Raw genomic sequence first — 23,280 nt, 5'->3', positions numbered from 1 at the left:
TATGTGTTGATGCTGTGGCTTTGTTTTATAGAACAACTCGAGCGTGACGACATTGGATTTGACAGACAATGACCTCGGGCCGGCAGGAGGGGGCTATATAGGGGTGATGCTGCAGGATAATCACTTCATATCAGATCTTGTAAGCAACATTGCAAAATATCCTTAATTCAGTTACATTTCCGCAATATATTCATCTTAATGCCAATTGCTTAAAAACACTCCCCAGTCACCTTAATGTTACCCAGTGGTCAAAAATACTCTCCCGCCACCTCAATGCTACCCAGTGGTCAAAAACAGTCTCCCGTCACCTTAATGTTACCCAGTGGTCAAAAACACTCCCCCCACCTCAATGCTACCCAGTGGTCAAAAACACTCCCCCCATCTTAATGCTACCCAGTGGTCAAAAACAGTCTCCCGTCACCTTAATGTTACCCACTGGTCAAAAACAGTCTCCCGTCACCTTAATGTTATCCATTGGTCAAAAATACTCTCCCGTCACCTTAATGTTACCCAGTGGTCAAAAATACTCTCCCGTCACCTTAATGTTACCCAGTGGTCAAAAACACTCCCGCCACCTTAATGCTACCCAGTGGTCAAAAACAGTCTCCCGTCACCTTAATGTTACCCAGTGGTCAAAAACACTCCCCCCACCTTAATGCTACCCAGTGGTCAAAAACAGTTTCCCGTCACCTTAATGTTACCCAGTGGTCAAAAACACTCCCCCCACCTCAATGCTACCCAGTGGTCAAAAACACTCCCCCCATCTTAATGCTACCCAGTGGTCAAAAACAGTCTCCCGTCACCTTAATGTTACCCAGTGGTCAAAAACACACTCCCGCCACCTTAATGTTACCCAGTGGTCAAAAACACTCTCCCGCCACCTTAATGTTACCCAGTGGTCAAAAACACTCTCCCGCCACCTTAATGTTACCCAGTGGTCAAAAATACTCCCCCGTCACCTTAATGTTACCCACTGGTCAAAAACACTCCCCCGTCACCTTAATGTTATCCATTGGTCAAAAATACTCTCCTGCCACCTTAATGTTACCCAGTGGTCAAAAACACTCTCCCACCACCTTAATGTTACCTATTGGTCAAAAATACTCTCCCGTCACCTTAATGTTACCCAGTGGTCAAAAATACTCTCCCGTCACCTTAATGTTACCCAGTGGTCAAAAACACTCCCGCCACCCTAATGCTACCCAGTGGTCAAAAACAGTCTCCCGTCACCTTAATGTTACCCAGTGGTCAAAAACACTCCCCCCACCTTAATGCTACCCAGTGGTCAAAAACAGTTTCCCGTCACCTTAATGTTACCCAGTGGTCAAAAACACACTTCCGCCACCTTAATGTTACCCAGTGGTCAAAAACACTCCCCCGTCACCTTAATGTTACCCAGTGGTCAAAAATACTCTCCTGCCACCTTAATGTTACCTATTGGTCAAAAATACTCTCCCGCCACCTTAATGCTACCCATTGGTCAAAAACACTCCCCCGCCACCTTAATGCTACCCAGTGGTCAAAAACACTCTCCTGCCACCTTAATGTTACCCAGTGGTCAAAAACACTTCCCCGTCACCTTAATGTTACCCATATATCTGTAACCTAAGATAAGTAGACTATTACTGTAACCTAAGATAAGTAGACTATTACTGTAACCTAAGATAAGTAGACTATTACTGTAACCTAAGATAAGTAGACTATTACTGTAACCTAAGATAAGTAGACTATTACTGTAACCTAAGATAAGTTGACTATTACTGTAACCTGAGATAAGTAGACTATTATTGTAACCTAAGATAAGTAGACTATTACTGTAACCTGAGATAAGTAGACTATTACTGTAACCTAAGATAAGTAGACTATTACTGTAACCTGAGATAAGTAGACTATTACTGTAACCTGAGATAAGTAGACTATTACTGTAACCTAAGATAAGTAGACTAATACTGTAACCTAAGATAAGTAGACTATTACTGTAACCTGAGATAAGTAGACTATTACTGTAACCTAAGATAAGTAGACTATTACTGTAACCTAAGATAAGTAGACTATTACTGTAACCTGAGATAAGTAGACTATTACTGTAACCTGAGATAAGTAGACTATTACTGTAACCTAAGATAAGTAGACTAATACTGTAACCTAAGATAAGTTGACTATTACTGTAACCTAAGATAAGTAGACTATTATTGTAACCTAAGATAAGTAGACTATGTAACCTAAGATAAGTAGACTATTATTGTAACCTAAGATAAGTAGACTATGTAACCTAAGATAAGTAGACTATTACTGTAACCTAAGATAAGTAGACTATTACTGTAACCTGAGATAAGTAGACTATTACTGTAACCTAAGATAAGTAGACTATTACTGTAACCTAAGATAAGTAGACTATTACTGTAACCTAAGATAAGTAGACTATTAAAGTAACCTGAGATAAGTAGACTATTATTCGAAACAACGTTGTTCATTGACAGTTCTCTAAAATATAGGACACTAGCGTGTTTCCGTTTTACGCTCTCCATTTATATTCCATCACGTCACATCTAGCTTCCCTTGTTCCTCTTCGTTTGATAGTTATTCAACTTGTACGCCATAGTAAAATAGATTGATCATCAACTTATCTTTTTGTAACATTATGGGGATATGGAATAGTAATGGTTTCTATAAGTGGTTATCACTGCTACTTAAACAAGTATAGCAGGGGAGTGATTCAATAAACCTATCACTGGAATATATACAAGTTTACTATTGGGAATCTGACTTCTCTTATGTAGAGTTTTACAGTACCTATCATCGACTGGTGATATCTATTGGATCATTTCAGACTTTGTCAGACAATAAACTGAAAATAGACGGCACTAAAGACATTCTGGAGGCCATACTGGATTACGACTGTATCACCAGTCTAAACCTATCAGGTAAGTCGTGTGTGGTACAGAGGATATCAGGTAAGTCGTGTGTGGTACACAGGATATCAGGTAAGTCGTGTGTGGTACAGAGGATATCAGGTAAGTCGTGTGTGGTACAGAGGATATCAGGTAAGTCGTGTGTGGTACAGAGGATATCAGGTAAGTCGTGTGTGGTACAGAGGATATCAGGTAAGTCGTGTGTGGTACAGAGGATATCAGGTAAGTCGTGTGTGGTACAGAGGATATCAGGTAAGTCGTGTGTGGTACAGAGGATATCAGGTAAGTCGTGTGTGGTACAGAGGATATCAGGTAAGTCGTGTGTGGTACAGAGGATATCAGGTAAGTCGTGTGTGGTACAGAGGATATCAGGTAAGTCGTGTGTGGTACAGAGGATATCAGGTAAGTCGTGTGTGGTACAGAGGATATCGGGTAAGTCGTGTGTGGTACAGAGGATATCAGGTAAGTCGTGTGTGGTACAGAGGATATCAGGTAAGTCGTGTGTGGTACAGAGGATATCAGGTAAGTCGTGTGTGGTACAGAAGATATCAGGGAAGTCGTGTGTGGTACAGAAGATATCAGGTAAGTCGTGTGTGGTACAGAAGATATCAGGGAAGTCGTGTGTGGTACAGAAGATATCAGGTAAGTCGTGTGTGGTACAGAGGATATCAGGTAAGTCGTGTGTGGTACAGAGGATATCAGGTAAGTCGTGTGTGGTACAGAAGATATCAGGGAAGTCGTGTGTGGTACAGAAGATATCAGGTAAGTCGTGTGTGGTACAGAGGATATCAGGTAAGTCGTGTGTGGTACAGAGGATATCAGGTAAGTCGTGTGTGGTACAGAGGATATCAGGTAAGTCGTGTGTGGTACAGAGGATATCAGGTAAGTCGTGTGTGGTACAGAGGATATCAGGTAAGTCGTGTGTGGTACACAGGATATCAGGTAAGTCGTGTGTGTACACAGGATATCAGGTAAGTCGTGTGTGTACACAGGATATCAGGTAAGTCGTGTGTGGTACAGAGGATATCAGGTAAGTCGTAAGTCGTGTGTGGTACAGAGGATATCAGGTAAGTCGTGTGTGGTACAGAGGATATCAGGTAAGTCGTGTGTGGTACAGAAGATATCAGGTAAGTCGTGTGTGGTACAGAGGATATCAGGTAAGTCGTGTGTGGTACAGAGGATATCAGGTAAGTCGTGTGTGGTACAGAGGATATCAGGTAAGTCGTGTGTGGTACAGAGGATATCAGGTAAGTCGTGTGTGGTACAGAGGGTATCAGGTAAGTCGTGTGTGGTACAGAGGATATCAGGTAAGTCGTGTGTGGTACAGAGGATATCAGGTAAGTCGTGTGTGGTACAGAGGATATCAGGTAAGTCGTGTGTGGTACACAGGATATCAGGTAAGTCGTGTGTGGTACAGAGGATATCAGGTAAGTCGTGTGTGGTACAGAGGATATCAGGTAAGTCGTGTGTGGTACAGAGGATATCAGGTAAGTCGTGTGTGGTACAGAGGATATCAGGTAAGTCGTGTGTGGTACAGAGGATATCAGGTAAGTCGTGTGTGGTACAGAGGATATCAGGTAAGTCGTGTGTGGTACAGAGGATATCAGGTAAGTCGTGTGTGGTACAGAGGATATCAGGTAAGTCGTGTGTGGTACAGAGGATATCAGGTAAGTCGTGTGTGGTACAGAGGATATCAGGTAAGTCGTGTGTGGTACAGAAGGATATCAGGTAAGTCGTGTGTGGTACAGAAGATATCAGGTAAGTCGTGTGTGGTACAGAGGATATCAGGTAAGTCGTGTGTGGTACAGAGGATATCAGGTAAGTCGTGTGTGGTACAGAGGATATCAGGTAAGTCGTGTGTGGTACAGAGGATATCAGGTAAGTCGTGTGTGGTACAGAGGATATCAGGTAAGTCGTGTGTGGTACAGAGGATATCAGGTAAGTCGTGTGTGGTACAGAGGATATCAGGTAAGTCGTGTGTGGTACAGAGGATATCAGGTAAGTCGTGTGTGGTACAGAGGATATCAGGTAAGTCGTGTGTGGTACAGAGGATATCAGGTAAGTCGTGTGTGGTACAGAGGATATCAGGTAAGTCGTGTGTGGTACAGAGGATATCAGGTAAGTCGTGTGTGGTACAGAGGATATCAGGTAAGTCGTGTGTGGTACAGAGGATATCAGGTAAGTCGTGTGTGGTACAGAGGATATCAGGTAAGTCGTGTGTGGTACAGAGGATATCAGGTAAGTCGTGTGTGGTACAGAGGATATCAGGTAAGTCGTGTGTGGTACAGAGGATATCAGGTAAGTCGTGTGTGGTACAGAGGATATCAGGTAAGTCGTGTGTGGTACAGAGGATATCAGGTAAGTCGTGTGTGGTACAGAGGATATCAGGTAAGTCGTGTGTGGTACAGAGGATATCAGGTAAGTCGTGTGTGGTACAGAGGATATCAGGTAAGTCGTGTGTGGTACAGAGGATATCAGGTAAGTCGTGTGTGGTACAGAGGATATCAGGTAAGTCGTGTGTGGTACAGAGGATATCAGGTAAGTCGTGTGTGGTACAGAGGATATCAGGTAAGTCGTGTGTGGTACAGAGGATATCAGGTAAGTCGTGTGTGTACAGAGGATATCAGGTAAGTCGTGTGTGGTACAGAGGATATCAGGTAAGTCGTGTGTGGTACAGAGGATATCAGGTAAGTCGTGTGTGGTACAGAGGATATCAGGTAAGTCATATGTGGTACAGAGGATATCAGGTAAGTCGTGTGTGTACAGAGGATATCAGGTAAGTCGTGTGTGGTACACAGGATATCAGGTAAGTCGTGTGTGGTACAGAGGATATCAGGTAAGTCGTGTGTGGTACACAGGATATCAGGTAAGTCATATGTGGTACAGAGGATATCAGGTAAGTCGTGTGTGGTACACAGGATATCAGGTAAGTCATGTGTGGTGCAGAGAATATCAGGTAAGTCGTGTGTAGTACAGAGGATATCAGGTAAGTCGTGTGTGGTGCAGAGGATATCAGGTAAGTCATGTGTGGTGCAGAGGATATCAGGTAAGTCGTGTGTGGTACAGAGGATATCAGGTAAGTCGTGTGTGTACAGAGGATATCAGGTAAGTCGTGTGTGGTACAGAGGATATCAGGTAAGTCGTGTGTGGTACAGAGGATATCAGGTAAGTCGTGTGTGGTACAGAGGATATCAGGTAAGTCGTGTGTGGTACAGAGGATATCAGGTAAGTCGTGTGTGGTACAGAGGATATCAGGTAAGTCGTGTGTGGTACAGAGGATATCAGGTAAGTCGTGTGTGGTACAGAGGATATCAGGTAAGTCGTGTGTGGTACAGAGGATATCAGGTAAGTCGTGTGTGGTACAGAGGATATCAGGTAAGTCGTGTGTGGTACAGAGGATATCAGGTAAGTCGTGTGTGGTACAGAGGATATCAGGTAAGTCGTGTGTGGTACAGAGGATATCAGGTAAGTCGTGTGTGGTACAGAGGATATCAGGTAAGTCGTGTGTGGTACAGAGGATATCAGGTAAGTCGTGTGTGGTACAGAGGATATCAGGTAAGTCGTGTGTGGTACAGAGGATATCAGGTAAGTCGTGTGTGGTACAGAGGATATCAGGTAAGTCGTGTGTGGTACAGAGGATATCAGGTAAGTCGTGTGTGGTACACAGGATATCAGGTAAGTCGTGTGTGGTACAGAGGATATCAGGTAAGTCGTGTGTGGTACAGAGGATATCAGGTAAGTCGTGTGTGGTACAGAGGATATCAGGTAAGTCGTGTGTGGTACAGAGGATATCAGGTAAGTCGTGTGTGGTACAGAGGATATCAGGTAAGTCGTGTGTGGTACAGAGGATATCAGGTAAGTCGTGTGTGTACAGAGGATATCAGGTAAGTCGTGTGTGGTACAGAGGATATCAGGTAAGTCGTGTGTGGTACAGAGGATATCAGGTAAGTCGTGTGTGGTACAGAGGATATCAGGTAAGTCGTGTGTGGTACAGCAGGATATCAGGTAAGTCGTGTGTGTACAGAGGATATCAGGTAAGTCGTGTGTGGTACAGAGGATATCAGGTAAGTCGTGTGTGTACACAGGATATCAGGTAAGTCGTGTGTGGTACAGAGGATATCAGGTAAGTCGTGTGTGGTACAGAGGATATCAGGTAAGTCGTGTGTGGTACAGAGGATATCAGGTAAGTCGTGTGTGGTACAGAGGATATCAGGTAAGTCGTGTGTGTACACAGGATATCAGGTAAGTCGTGTGTGGTACAGAGGATATCAGGTAAGTCGTGTGTGGTACAGAGGATATCAGGTAAGTCGTGTGTGGTACAGAGGATATCAGGTAAGTCGTGTGTGGTACAGAGGATATCAGGTAAGTCGTGTGTGGTACAGAGGATATCAGGTAAGTCGTGTGTGGTACAGAGGATATCAGGTAAGTCGTGTGTGGTACAGAGGATATCAGGTAAGTCGTGTGTGGTACAGAGGATATCAGGTAAGTCGTGTGTGGTACAGAGGATATCAGGTAAGTCGTGTGTGGTACAGAGGATATCAGGTAAGTCGTGTGTGGTACAGAGGATATCAGGTAAGTCGTGTGTGGTACAGAGGATATCAGGTAAGTCGTGTGTGGTACAGAGGGTATCAGGTAAGTCGTGTGTGGTACAGAGGATATCAGGTAAGTCGTGTGTGGTACAGAGGATATCAGGTAAGTCGTGTGTGTACAGAGGATATCGGGTAAGTCGTGTGTGGTACAGAGGATATCAGGTAAGTCGTGTGTGGTACAGAGGATATCAGGTAAGTCGTGTGTGGTACAGAGGGTATCAGGTAAGTCGTGTGTGGTACAGAGGGTATCAGGTAAGTCGTGTGTGTACACAGGGTATCAGGTAAGTCGTGTGTGGTACAGAGGATATCAGGTAAGTCGTGTGTGGTACAGAGGATATCAGGTAAGTCGTGTGTGGTACAGAGGATATCAGGTAAGTCGTGTGTGGTACAGAGGGTATCAGGTAAGTCGTGTGTGGTACAGAGGATATCAGGTAAGTCGTGTGTGTACACAGGATATCAGGTAAGTCGTGTGTGGTACAGAGGATATCAGGTAAGTCGTGTGTGGTACAGAGGATATCAGGTAAGTCGTGTGTGGTACAGAGGATATCAGGTAAGTCGTGTGTGGTACAGAGGATATCAGGTAAGTCGTGTGTGGTACAGAGGATATCAGGTAAGTCGTGTGTGGTACAGAGAATATCAGGTAAGTCGTGTGTGGTACAGAGGATATCAGGTAAGTCGTGTGTGGTACAGAGGATATCAGGTAAGTCGTGTGTGGTACAGAGGATATCAGGTAAGTCGTGTGTGGTACAGAGGATATCAGGTAAGTCGTGTGTGGTACAGAGGATATCAGGTAAGTCGTGTGTGGTACAGAGGGTATCAGGTAAGTCGTGTGTGGTACAGAGGATATCAGGTAAGTCGTGTGTGGTACAGAGGGTATCAGGTAAGTCGTGTGTGGTACAGAGGGTATCAGGTAAGTCGTGTGTGTACACAGGGTATCAGGTAAGTCGTGTGTGGTACAGAGGGTATCAGGTAAGTCGTGTGTGTACACAGGATATCAGGTAAGTCGTGTGTGGTACAGAGGATATCAGGTAAGTCGTGTGTGGTACAGAGGATATCAGGTAAGTCGTGTGTGGTACAGAGGATATCAGGTAAGTCGTGTGTGTACACAGGATATCAGGTAAGTCGTGTGTGGTACAGAGGATATCAGGTAAGTCGTGTGTGGTACAGAGGATATCAGGTAAGTCGTGTGTGGTACAGAGGATATCAGGTAAGTCGTGTGTGGTACAGAGGATATCAGGTAAGTCGTGTGTGGTACAGAGGGTATCAGGTAAGTCGTGTGTGTACAGAGGATATCAGGTAAGTTGTGTGTGGTACAGAGGATATCAGGTAAGTCGTGTGTGGTACAGAGGATATCAGGTAAGTCGTGTGTGGTACACAGGATATCAGGTAAGTCGTGTGTGGTACAGAGGATATCAGGTAAGTCGTGTGTGGTACAGAGGATATCAGGTAAGTCGTGTGTGGTACAGAGGGTATCAGGTAAGTCGTGTGTAGTACAGATGATATCAGGTAAGTCGTGTGTGGTACACAGGATATCAGGTAAGTCGTGTGTGTACACAGGATATCAGGTAAGTCGTGTGTGGTACAGAGGATATCAGGTAAGTTGAGTGTGTACACAGGATATCAGGTAAGTTGAGTGTGTACACAGGATATCAGGTAAGTCGTGTGTGGTACAGAGAATATCTGGTAAGTTGAGTGTATACAGCCTTAAACAGTGGTACATATTATGCCCGGAGCCGCCGACTTAAATAAAGAGAGAAAACTCGTCACTAAATGCTGGTTTTGAAAAACAACGGATGATAACAACAAAATTATGTTACGGCTGTGTCATATTTTAGAGGCCGTTTCCCGGTAGCTAATGTGATAAGGAATCACCTAATAGTGTTTATGATATTTTTAATCAATAATTTTTAATTGCACACCAATATCTATTCATTTTACCTAGGGCTACACCGTGATAACTAGAGCTGTCACCGAGGGGGTGACAAGTATACCCCCACTTTTCCATGATTGGTTTGGATACTTTGTGAAGCTGCCTATTTATGGCATAATCACTTACATTGTTTTCAATTTTGTTTGATTTTGTATCCAGTAACTACTCAACTGGCAGCCATTCCAAAAAGTCACGACAAACGATTCATTGAAAATTGCTCGACATTCGCATAGCCAGATCACATAGCTGAATATTTGCTCAGTCGGATGAAACTCACCAATTTTTCTTGTTAAAAGTGGCATGATTTGTTTAAAAGGACTACTTGAGGAAAATCACAACACCATATGGTCTTTTAACTATACACCAATTTTGTTTGTGAAAACGGAGGAAATGCATAACTGGACAAAATCATAACCATTTTTGAAATAAAGGGGCATACATATGTAAAAAGCATTTTTTTTTTTTTGGAAAAAGCATTTACTGGAGGCACAAGTGCATGCAGTCCTTCAACTGCGTAAAATGTTTCAAGAAAATCCAGTGAAAACAAAAATAAATCTATAGCAGGACAAACTTGTAACCATTTCTTACATAAAGGGTCATAACTCTGGGTTTTATAGGAAAAAGCTGTTCCTGGCGGCAAAATTCCATGTGGTCCTTCAACTCCGTATAAAGTTTCAAGAAAACCCATCCAAAACTAAGTGTATGCATAGACGAACAAAAATTTGCTCGTTTATAAAGAAAAAGGGGCATAACTCTATTAGAACTGGTAATTTGGCAAAATCTTTGCATAGAGCACAGCCTCATAGGGTGCTCTAACTACATACCAAATTTTAGTAAAATCCATTGAAAACAAAGCAAATGCATAGCCGGAGAAGCTATTAACTATTTTTGACATAAAGGGGCATAACTCTGTAAAAACGTGCATTTTTCGGAAGAAGTCGTTACTGGAGACACAACTTCATGCCATCCTTCAACTCTGTAAAAAGTTTCAAGAAAATCCATCAAAAACTAAGTGAATGCATAGCCGGACAAAATTATGATACATTTTGTATGAAAAAGGGGCACAACTCTGTTAAAAAGCGCTAAATCACAAAATCACTGCATGGGACACAAATTGATATGGTCTTCTAACTTTATACCAAATTTGAGTGAAATCCATAAAGAAATGAGAGAATGCATAGCCGGACAAATTTTGTGACGGACGGACGGACGGACGGACAAGGTGATTCCAGTATACCCCCCTAACTTCGTTGCGGGGGTATAATTAGACGCTATCACCCCTGTGTGAAGTGGACAGCGATATCTCTTTTCTACGATGAAATATTTAGATTTAGAAGAAGGCTTTTGAAAGTGTCTATTCTTAAAATAAACATAATGAAAAGAGTTAAGTTATCTGTGCACATCGATAATGTTTTCTCCACACGTCCTTGTAGATATTGACACCCACCGTTATGTGCGACGCAATTGATGACGGAACTCGTTTGTGACATTGTTACGCTGAATTATGTCATCATCACATTACAAGTGGTTACCTTTTAACGACAGAGTATATATCTGCCAAAAACCGTGCGTGCGTGCGTGTGTGAGTGCGTGCGTTGGGGGCATTCTTAAATCATTATTAATACATATATTGAAAGATCAAATTTGGCCGTGATTAAAGAAATAAATAATAGGATCATCAACCGTTTTCCAAATGTTTTTACTTTTCTAGGGAACGGGTATAGGGAGTGTGATGCCGAGGCGTTCCAACATATCATAGAGGTAAGAAGAGTTCGGATATTATGTGAGATTTTCAGCATTATCTGTGACGTATTCTGGTAGAAATGTAACCAGGAAATATGTATATCGCACAAGACAATATCGATTGATTGTTTAACTGTCGAAATTATTTCACGGTAACAAAGGGTTTTCTTAACAAAACAAGTACACGATAGGCAAATGTGACGGAGCCAATCAAACAGCTTCTATAAAGCGTATTATTCCGATAGGCAAGTGTGACGGAGCCAATCAAACAGCTTCTATAAAGCGTATGATTCCGATAGGCAAGTGTGACGGAGCCAATCAAACAGCTTCTATAAAGCGTATGATTCCGATAGGCAAGTGTGACGGAGCCAATCAAACAGCTTCTATAAAGCGTATGATTCCGATAGGCAAGTGTGACGGAGCCAATCAAAAACAGCTTCTATAAAGCGTATGATTCCGATAGGCAAGTGTGACGGAGCCAATCAAACAGCTTCTATAAAGCGTATGATTCCGATAGGCAAGTGTGACGGAGCCAATCAAACAGCTTCTATAAAGCGTATGATTCCGATAGGCAAGTGTGACGGAGCCAATCAAACAGCTTCTATAAAGCGTATGATTCCGATAGGCAAGTGTGACGGAGCCAATCAAACAGCTTCTATAAAGCGTATGATTCCGATAGGCAAGTGTGACGGAGCCAATCAAACAGCTTCTATAAAGCGTATGATTCCGATAGGCAAGTGTGACGGAGCCAATCAAACAGCTTCTATAAAGCGTATGATTCCGATAGGCAAATGTGACGGAGCCAATCAAACAGCTTCTATAAAGCGTATGATTCCGATAGGCAAATGTGACGGAGCCAATCAAACAGCTTCTATAAAGCGTATGATTCCGATAGACAAATGTGACGGAGCCAATCAAACAGCTTCTATAAAGCGTATGATTCCGATAGGCAAGTGTGACGGAGCCAATCAAACAGCTTCTATAAAGCGTATGATTCCGATAGGCAAGTGTGACGGAGCCAATCAAACAGCTTCTATAAAGCGTATGATTCCGATAGGCAAGTGTGACGGAGCCAATCAAACAGCTTCTATAAAGCGTATGATCCCGATAGGCAAATGTGACGGAGCCAATCAAACAGCTTCTATAAAGCGTATGATTCCGATAGGCAAATGTGACGGAGCCAATCAAACAGCTTCTATAAAGCGTATGATTCCGATAGGCAAGTGTGACGGAGCCAATCAAACAGCTTCTATAAAGCGTATGATTCCGATAGGCAAATGTGACGGAGCCAATCAAACAGCTTCTATAAAGCGTATGATTCCGATAGGCAAATGTGACGGAGCCAATCAAACAGCTTCTATAAAGCGTATGATTCCGACAGGCAAATGTGACGGAGCCAATCAAACAGCTTCTATAAAGCGTATGATCCCGATAGGCAAATGTGACGGAGCCAATCAAACAGCTTCTATAAAGCGTATGATTCCGATAGGCAAATGTGACGGAGCCAATCAAACAGCTTCTATAAAGCGTATGATTCCGATAGGCAAGTGTGACGGAGCCAATCAAATAGCTTCTATAAAGCGTATGATTCCGATAGGCAAGTGTGACGGAGCCAATCAAACAGCTTCTATAAAGCGTATGATTCCGATAGGCAAGTGTGACGGAGCCAATCAAACAGCTTCTATAAAGCGTATGATCCCGATAGGCAAATGTGACGGAGCCAATCAAACAGCTTCTATAAAGCGTATGATTCCGATAGGCAAATGTGACGGAGCCAATCAAACAGCTTCTATAAAGCGTATGATTCCGATAGGCAAGTGTGACGGAGCCAATCAAACAGCTTCTATAAAGCGTATGATTCCGATAGGCAAATGTGACGGAGCCAATCAAACAGCTTCTATAAAGCGTATGATTCCGATAGGCAAATGTGACGGAGCCAATCAAACAGCTTCTATAAAGCGTATGATTCCGACAGGCAAATGTGACGGAGCCAATCAAACAGCTTCTATAAAGCGTATGATCCCGATAGGCAAATGTGACGGAGCCAATCAAACAGCTTCTATAAAGCGTATGATTCCGATAGGCAAATGTGACGGAGCCAATCAAACAGCTTCTATAAAGCGTATGATTCCGATAGGCAAGCGTGACGGAGCCAATCAAATAGCTTCTATTAATGACGCTGCCGATAGAACTGGTGTCAAAACCAATTTGTTCGCCAGGTTTGATTGTAAACATTTTTGTTGTCTTCAGGACACTACAAAATTAACAAGACTGAATTTGAGTCATAATGAATTCCGTGAAGAAGGCGGAGAGATCCTTGGTCAAGCTATAGGTAAGTCGTTGATTTTCATTTGAAGTTATGTTTAAGTACTTCATTTATTATTCTAATTTGTCGAAATAATGTGAGTTTATGCGGTAGATATATTAGTGACAAGTGTATAAAATACCACATCTTGTTTTCATCTGCACAACATCCGACTAGCAATTGAAAAAAAAGAAATTACAATTGTAAAACGAAAACTACAAATCTACACTAACAACATATTCAAAAATAGTTTTATAAAACTGCTCGAGGTGTTATTATTTACCTAAAATGCGATTTGCCTACAAACTAAGATAGTTATTGTGATTTACCTACAAACTAAGATAGTTATTGTGATTTACCTTCAAACTAAGATAGTTATTATGATTTACCTACAAACTAAGATAGTTATTGTGATTTACCTACGAACTAAGATAGTTATTTTATACAATGCTGTTTCAATGTGTATATGTTTCTACATTTAAGAATTCAGTGAAACTCTCACTGATCTAGACCTCAGTTGGAATCACCTTCGACTGTCCGGAGGGGTAGCATTGGCAATAGGACTCCAGGTATGAGGACGCATTGTACTATTATATAAGTCAGGTGAGACCATGGATTCCCGATATTCATGATAGATGTCGCCTCCTGACAATAAAACATGCACCTTGAGATAAAACCTACGGACAATTTAAATGGTCGCTCTCATGGCACTATTGGCAGATGTCTTATTTCCACGATAGTTGTGACGTGTTACCTGGTCCATTGTCAATTACTCTCTACATTTTTTCACCCTTTGATGTACACGTAACAAGTGTCCTGCGACAGTTTTGTTCCCACGTCAGTATCTACTGTGTTTAAACCCTAGACCCCTGACTGTAGCATAACGTTGGTAAATTGTTTAAAGGCTATTACATTGTTTGTTTATCATGTCGTTAATGAGGTGAAAGGCTATTACATTGTGTCTTTATCATGTCGTTAATGAGGTGAAAGGCTATTACATTGTTTATTTATCATGTCGTTAATGAGGTGAAAGGCTATTACATTGTTACTTTCTGTCGTTAATGAGGTGAAAGGCTATTACATTGTTTCTTTATCATGTCGTTAATGAGGTAAAAGGCTATTACATTGTTTCTTTGTCATGTCGTTAATGAGGTAAAAGGCTATTACATTGTTTCTTTGTCATGTCGTTAATGAGGTAAAAGGCTATTACATTGTTACTTTCTGTCGTTAATGAGGTAAAAGGCTATTACATTGTTTCTTTATCATGTCGTTAATGAGGTGAAAGGCTATTACATTGTTTCTTTATCATGTCGTTAATGAGGTGAAAGGCTATTACATTGTTTCTTTATCATGTCGTTAATGAGGTGAAAGGCTATTACATTGTTTCTTTATCATGTCGTTAATGAGGTGAAAGGCTATTACATTGTGTCTTTATCATGTCGTTAATGAGGTGAAAGGCTGTTACATTGTTACTTTATCATGTCGTTAATGAGATGAAAGGCTATTACATTGTTTCTTTATCATGTCGTTAATGAGGTTAAAGGCTATTACATTGTTTCTTTATCATGTCGTTAATGAGGTGAAAGGCTATTACATTGTTTCTTTATCGTGTCGTTAATGAGGTGAAAGGCTATTACATTGTTTCTTTATCGTGTCGTTAATGAGATGAAAGGCTATTACATTGTTTCTTTATCATGTCGTTAATGAGGTGAAAGGCTATTACATTGTTTCTTTATCATGTCGTTAATGAGGTGAAAGGCTATTACATTGTTTCTTTATCATGTCGTTAATGAGGTGAAAGGCTATTACATTGTGTCTGTATCATGTCGTTAATGAGGTGAAAGGCTATTACATTGTTTCTTTATCATGTCGTTAATGAGGTGAAAGGCTATTACATTGTTTCTTTATCGTGTCGTTAATGAGGTGATAGGCTATAACATTGTTTCTTTATCATGTCGTTAATGAGGTATAAGGCTATTACATTGTGTCTTTATCATGTCGTTAATGAGGTGAAAGTCTATTACATTGTTTCTTTATCTTGTCGTTAATGAGATGAAAGGCTATTACATTGTGTCTTTATCATGTCGTTAATGAGGTGAAAGTCTATTACATTGTTTCTTTATCTTGTCGTTAATGAGATGAAAGGCTATTACATTGTTTCTTTATCGTGTCGTTAATGAGGTGAAAGGCTATTACTTTATTTATTTATCATGTCGTTAATGAGGTGAAAGGCTATTACATTGTTTCTTTATCATGTCGTTAATGAGGTGAAAGGCTATTACATTGTTTCTTTATCATGTCGTTAATGAGGTGAAAGGCTATAACATTATTTCTTTATCATGTCGTTAATGAGGTGAAAGGCTATTACATTGTTTCTTTATCATGTCGTTAATGAGGTGAAAGGCTATTACATTGTTTCTTTATCATGTCGTTAATGAGGTGAAAGGCTATTACATTGTTTCTTTATCATGTCGTTAATGAGGTGAAAGGCTATTACATTGTGTCTTTATCATGTCGTTAATGAGGTGAAAGGCTATTACATTGTTTCTTTATCATGTCGTTAATGAGGTGAAAGGCTATTACATTGTTTCTTTATCATGTCGTTAATGAGGTGAAAGGCTATTACATTGTTTCTTTATCATGTCGTTAATGAGGTGAAAGGCTATTACATTGTGTCTTTATCATGTCGTTAATGAGGTGAAAGGCTGTTACATTGTTACTTTATCATGTCGTTAATGAGATGAAAGGCTATTACATTGTTTCTTTATCATGTCGTTAATGAGGTTAAAGGCTATTACATTGTTTCTTTATCATGTCGTTAATGAGGTGAAAGGCTATTACATTGTTTCTTTATCGTGTCGTTAATGAGGTGAAAGGCTATTACATTGTTTCTTTATCGTGTCGTTAATGAGATGAAAGGCTATTACATTGTTTCTTTATCATGTCGTTAATGAGGTGAAAGGCTATTACATTGTTTCTTTATCATGTCGTTAATGAGGTGAAAGGCTATTACATTGTTTCTTTATCATGTCGTTAATGAGGTGAAAGGCTATTACATTGTGTCTGTATCATGTCGTTAATGAGGTGAAAGGCTATTACATTGTTTCTTTATCATGTCGTTAATGAGGTGAAAGGCTATTACATTGTTTCTTTATCGTGTCGTTAATGAGGTGATAGGCTATAACATTGTTTCTTTATCATGTCGTTAATGAGGTATAAGGCTATTACATTGTGTCTTTATCATGTCGTTAATGAGGTGAAAGTCTATTACATTGTTTCTTTATCTTGTCGTTAATGAGATGAAAGGCTATTACATTGTGTCTTTATCATGTCGTTAATGAGGTGAAAGTCTATTACATTGTTTCTTTATCTTGTCGTTAATGAGATGAAAGGCTATTACATTGTTTCTTTATCGTGTCGTTAATGAGGTGAAAGGCTATTACTTTATTTATTTATCATGTCGTTAATGAGGTGAAAGGCTATTACATTGTTTCTTTATCATGTCGTTAATGAGGTGAAAGGCTATTACATTGTTTCTTTATCATGTCGTTAATGAGGTGAAAGGCTATAACATTATTTCTTTATCATGTCGTTAATGAGGTGAAAGTCTATTACATTGTTTCTTTATCATGTCGTTAATGAGGTGAAAGGCTATTACATTGTGTCTTTATCGTGTCGTTAATGAGATGAAAGGCTATTACATTGTTTCTTGATCATGTCGTTAATGAGGTGAAAGGCTGTTACATTGTTACTTTATCATGTCGTTAATGAGGTGAAAGGCTGTTACATTGTTACTTTATCATGTCGTTAATGAGATGAAAGGCTATTACATTGTTTCTTTATCATGTCGTTAATGAAGTGAAAGGCTGTTACATTGTTACTTTATCATGTCGTTAATGAGATGAAAGGCTATTACATTGTTTCTTTATCATGTCGTTAATGAGATGAAAGGCTATTACATTGTTTCTTGATCATGTCGTTAATGAGGTGAAAGGCTGTTACATTGTTACTTTATCATGTCGTTAATGAGGTGAAAGGCTGTTACATTGTTACTTTATCATGTCGTTAATGAGATGAAAGGCTATTACATTGTTACTTTATCATGTCGTTAATGAGGTGAAAGGCTGTTACATTGTTACTTTATCATGTCGTTAATGAGATGAAAGGCTATTACATTGTTTCTTTATCATGTCGTTAATGAAGTGAAAGGCTATTACATTGTTACTTTATCATGTCGTTAATGAGGTAAAGGCTATTACATTGTTTATTTATCATGTCGTTAATGAGGTGAAAGGCTATTACATTGTTTCTTTATCATGTCGTTAATGAGGTGAAAGGCTATTACATTGTTTCTTTATCATGTCGTTAATGAGGTGAAAGGCTATAACATTATTTCTTTATCATGTCGTTAATGAGATGAAAGGCTATTACATTGTTTCTTTATCATGTCGTTAATGAGGTGAAAGGCTATTACATTGTTTCTTTATCATGTCGTTAATGAAGTGAAAGGCTATTACATTGTTTCTTTATCATGTCGTTAATGAGGTGAAAGGCTATTACATTGTTACTTTATCATGTCGTTAATGAGGTGAAAGGCTGTTACATTGTTTCTTGATCATTAATGAGATGAAAGGCTATTACATTGTTTCTTTATCATGTCGTTAATGAGATGAAAGGCTATAACATTGTTTCTTTATCATGTCGTTAATGAGGTTAAAGGCTATTACATTGTGTCTTTATCATGTCGTTAATGAGGTGAAAGGCTATTACATTGTGTCTTTATCATGTCGTTAATGAGGTGAAGGCTATTACATTGTTTCTTTATCTTGTCGTTAATGAGATGAAAGGCTATTACATTGTTTCTTTATCTTGTCGTTAATGAGGTGAAAGGCTATTACATTGTTTCTTTATCTTGTCGTTAATGAGATGAAAGGCAATTACATTGTTTCTTTATCATGTCGTTAATGAGGTGAAAGGCTATTACATTGTTTCTTTATCATGTCGTTAATGAGGTGAAAGGCTATTACATTGTGTCTTTATCATGTCGTTAATGAGGTGAAAGGCTATTACATTGTTTCTTTATCGTGTCGTTAATGAGGTGAAGGCTATTACATTGTGTCTTTATCATGTCGTTAATGAGATGAAGGCTATTACATTGTTTCTTTATCATGTCGTTAATGAGATGAAGGGCTATTACATTGTTACTTTATCATGTCGTTAATGAGATGAAAGGCTATCTCTGTGCCTTTGCCCTACGATTGCAGCCTCAGAGCAGCTAATCAGGTCATCAGGAATATAATTTGTTTTGTTTAACACTTTAAACAGGCATGTCTGTTAATTTAATGTATTAGCTGTTTATTCAGTCGATAGTAGATTTGCTGTTGTTTTGACCACGTGATACATTCTGTATAGTCATTGCCGGTGTGATGAAATCCTTAATAATAAACTAGGTTTCTGACTTTTGACGACGTGGTCCAATTTTATGTTTAATTTTGATAAAAACCTTACATGTGTGTTATGTTTTGAGTATTAGGTTACAAAGCGACGTGGGATCTTTTGTTAGTTGATGGTTGTTTGTTTGTTAGTTAAATAGGAGTATAAAGAGGTTAAATCTGGCCTGGAATGGTCTGTACATGGACGGATGTAAAGCTATGGCCACTGCTCTGGAGGTCAATCGAACACTAGAGGAACTTGACCTTTCATCAAATAGGATCAATAAAGAATGTCTGGAGAAACTATTGGCTGGTTTTAAGAAAAATCGAACACTAAAAGTCATAAAGGTGAGTTCCACGTGTTTCATATGTTTATAAGTTTATATTGTACGTATATAGTAGGGTAAGCTAAACAGAGTCAATGGTTCTAGTTACTATGGCCAGAGGATATACATGTAGCGTCATATATTACTACACACATAAACAAACTGATCTGATGTGTACCGTGTAGAAACCAAAGAGAATGTATCACAGTATAAAGTATCACTCTAGTATGTGACTCACTGTCTGATACTACACTGTAATCCTGTCCCCTGCTCGCTGTATCTAGTGTGTTTTGTCACTCTGAAATGCTGGAGTTATGTCCCTTTTCATGTTGTGATACCAAGCTGGCTTTGAACCCGCTAACTACGGCTGGAGCGGCTTTACTACTGTCTACTGTGAAAAACTCTACCGACCACGGTCTCAAGTTGGTGGACATACATGTAAGTGCAGTGATGTGTCTTTGAATGCAATACGTTCATCCCCGGATTTGGTTGTCCCACATATCCTTTAATATTGTCATGTCGCCTGTTTATTATAACTATGAATTGCTAATTAATACGTGAACGTGCGGAATATGACGAGAGCGATAGAGGGAGTTTTAGAGGTTGTTATGTTGACTCATTTGATTATATGCTTATATGTCAAATTGTGCTTTCTATGTCGTTTTGCTAATTCCAGACACAGGTAGTTGAGCAGGCATACGCAACACAAGCGACAGAGCTACAAGAAGAGAGAGGTATTGAGATCAGATATGGAATGGTGAGGGGCCAGGAGGGCTCCGGAGATGATCCCGACGGCATGGAGCTTGTAGACGAGAACCCTGTACTGGTCCTTATGGAGTTCGGTAAACTGATGGGATTCCGTCTTATGGACCTGTTTTCCGCTCTGGATAAAGATGGTAGCAAGTCTCTGGATAAGGTGGAAATCATGACGGGCCTAAAGGTATCATGGTTTCATTAGGGCCAACAAAAGCTGTTTATAATTCTTGATTTAATTTGTTTCCAAATTATTTTAAAGTTAAAAGTTTATAAACACCGGCAGAGCTTACTGTTCTATCACGAACTCCCAACGCTCTCCCAACAGATTGTACGCAAACCACAGTCTCCCAACAGATTGTAAGCAAAACACGATCTCCAAACAGATTGTACGCAAAACACGGTCTCCAAGCGGATTATACGCAAAACACAGTCTCCCAACAGATTATACGCAAAACACAGTCTCCCAGCGGATTAAACGCAAAACACGCAGCGGATTATAAAACATACTCTCCAAACAGACTATGCAAAACGCCCTTTCCCGGCGAATTGTACACAAAACTTGTTCTCCCTACGTAATAACGTTAAATACGCTCTCACGACGGATTGTTCCCGGAACGCGCTCTTACGACGGATTGTACACAAAACACGCTCTCACGATGGACTGTACGCAGAACACACTCTCACGACGGATTGTACACAAACACACTCTTACGACGGATTGTATACAAACACGCTCTCCTACCGATTGTACACAAACACTCTCTCACGACGGATTGTACACAAACACGCTCTCACGACGGATTGTACACAAACACGCTCTCACGACCGATTGTACACAAACACACTCTCACGACGGATTGTACACAAACACGCTCTCACGACCGATTGTACACAAACACGCTCTCACGACCGATTGTACACAAACACGCTCTCACGACCGATTGTACACAAACACGCTCTCACGACCGATTGTACACAAACACGCTCTCACGACCGATTGTACACAAACACGCTCTCACGACCGATTGTACACAAACACGCTCTCACGACGGATTGTACACGAAACACACTCTCACGACGGATTGTACACAAACACTCTCTCACGACCGATTGTACACAAACACGCTCTCACGACCGATTGTACACGAAACACGCTCTCACGACCGATTGTACACAAACACGCTTTTACGACCGATTGTACACAAACACGCTTTTACGACGGATTGTACACAAACACGCTTTTACGACGGATTGTACACAAAACACGCTCTCACGACGGATTGTACACGAAACACACTCTCACGACGGATTGTACACAAAACACGCTCTCACGACGGATTGTACACAAACACGCTTTTACGACGGATTGTACACGAAACACACTCTCACGACGGTTTGTACACAAAACACGCTCTCACGACGGATTGTACACAAACACGCTTTTACGACGGATTGTACACAAACACGCTCTCACGACGGATTGTACACGAAACACACTCTCACGACGGATTGTACACAAAACACGCTCTCACGACGGATTGTACACAAAACACGCTCTCACGACGGATTGTACACAAACACGCTTTTACGACGGATTGTACACAAAACACACTCTCACGATGGACTGTACGCAGAACACACTCTCACGACGGATTGTACACAAACACGCTTTTACGACGGATTGTACATAAACACGCTCTCAACACGGATTGTACACGAAACACACTATCACGACGGATTGTACACAAACACGCTCTCACGACGGATTGTACACAAAACACGCTCTCACGACGGATTGTAAACAAACACGCTCTTACGACGGATTGTACACAAACACTTTCACCACGGATTGTACACAAAACACGCTCTCACGACGGATTGTACACAAACACGCCCTTACGACGGCTTGCACACAAAACACTCTCACGACGGATTGTACACAAAACACACTCTCACGACGGATTGTACACAAAACACACTCTCACGACGGATTGTACACAAACACGCTCATACGACGGATTGTACACAAAACACAATCTCACGACGGATTGTACACAAACACGCTCATACGACGGATTGTACACAAAACACGCTCTCACGACGGATTGTACACAAACACGCTCTCACGACGGATTGTACACAAACACGCTCTCACGACGGATTGTACACAAAACACACTCTCACGACGGATTGTACACAAAACACACTCTCACGACGGATTGTACACAAAACACACTCTCACGACGGATTGTACACAAAACACTCTCACGACGGATTGTACACAAAACACTCTCTCACGACGGATTGTACACAAAACATGGTCTCACGACGGATTGTACACAAAACACTCCCACGGCGGATTGTACACGAAACACGCTCTCACGACGGATTGTACACAAAACACGTTCTCACGACGGATTCTACACAAAACACGCTCTCACGACGGATTCTACACAAAATACACTCTCACGACGGATTGTACACAAAACACACTCTCACGACGGATTGTACACAAAACATGGTCTCCTAGCGGGCGTGACGATATGTATAGTTCGAGCCATCTAATCAAATCATTGCCCCGTGTATCGTATTGACAGTGTAGGAATTTCTAAGATCATACCTTACAACTTTTTTTCTCGATGCCAATGTTTAGTTGATATTAGTTAATGCTGGCGAGTTTACATTGTCAAAAAAGTTCGTTTGCCCAATGCGCTTCAAATGATTCAGAATGCATCAACAAGACCACATTGAGTTTACTGGGAAAATAATCTGTAAAATAGATATGTTACCCAGTATCAGTTACTGGGTGTTTTTATTGATAGTTGTCTCTCATGGAAAGAGCATATTAAATTTATGACAAAGAAAATATCCAAGAAAATAGGTGTGTTGAGAAGACTAAGGTCATTTATGTCAGATGATGTCATTACCAACGTATATAACAGTATTGTTTTCCCCCATTTTATGTACTGTTCAACTGTCTGGAGTAAACCTAGCAACAAAATGTACATAGATATGGTCTTAAAATTACAGAAAAGAGCAGCCAGGATATTATTAAATGTTAGAGATATTCTTACTCCCTCCAAATCCCTCTTTGAAAAATTAAAATGGATGCCAATTGCAGACTTTTACGATTTTAGAAAAATGGTTTTGTGTTACAAAATTTTACATTGTGAATCACCAGGTATTTTAACAAACATGTTTTCTTATGTAAAAAATGTGAATGGCAGAAACACTAGATCTTCTATATCAAACAAATTGTATGTTCCAACAGCCAGAACAAACTACAA

At 40.5% G+C, this 23,280-nt stretch overlaps 1 protein-coding gene across 1 annotated transcript in view; it reads left to right on the top strand.

Annotated features, from left to right (window-relative positions):
• LOC117328668 (leucine-rich repeat-containing protein 74A-like) overlaps positions 1–20,170 on the top strand; it is a gene marked incomplete at its 3' end in the record, with an annotated part of 55,158 nt that extends 34,988 nt beyond the window's left edge. Inside the window, 8 exon segments of the mRNA XM_033886114.1 lie at positions 32–139; positions 2,831–2,924; positions 11,143–11,192; positions 13,425–13,506; positions 13,963–14,048; positions 19,065–19,259; positions 19,580–19,675; positions 19,914–20,170. Of these exon segments, the coding sequence (XP_033742005.1) occupies positions 32–139; positions 2,831–2,924; positions 11,143–11,192; positions 13,425–13,506; positions 13,963–14,048; positions 19,065–19,259; positions 19,580–19,675; positions 19,914–20,170 (968 nt within the window).
• Positions 20,171–23,280: the final 3,110 nt, after the last annotated feature.

This window comes from Pecten maximus, chromosome 6 (assembly GCF_902652985.1).
Source record: "Pecten maximus chromosome 6, xPecMax1.1, whole genome shotgun sequence".
Taxonomy (NCBI): Eukaryota; Metazoa; Mollusca; class Bivalvia; order Pectinida; family Pectinidae; genus Pecten; species Pecten maximus.
The sequence above is the reverse complement of the archived record's forward strand: the minus strand, read 5'-3'. Positions and strand labels throughout refer to the sequence as shown.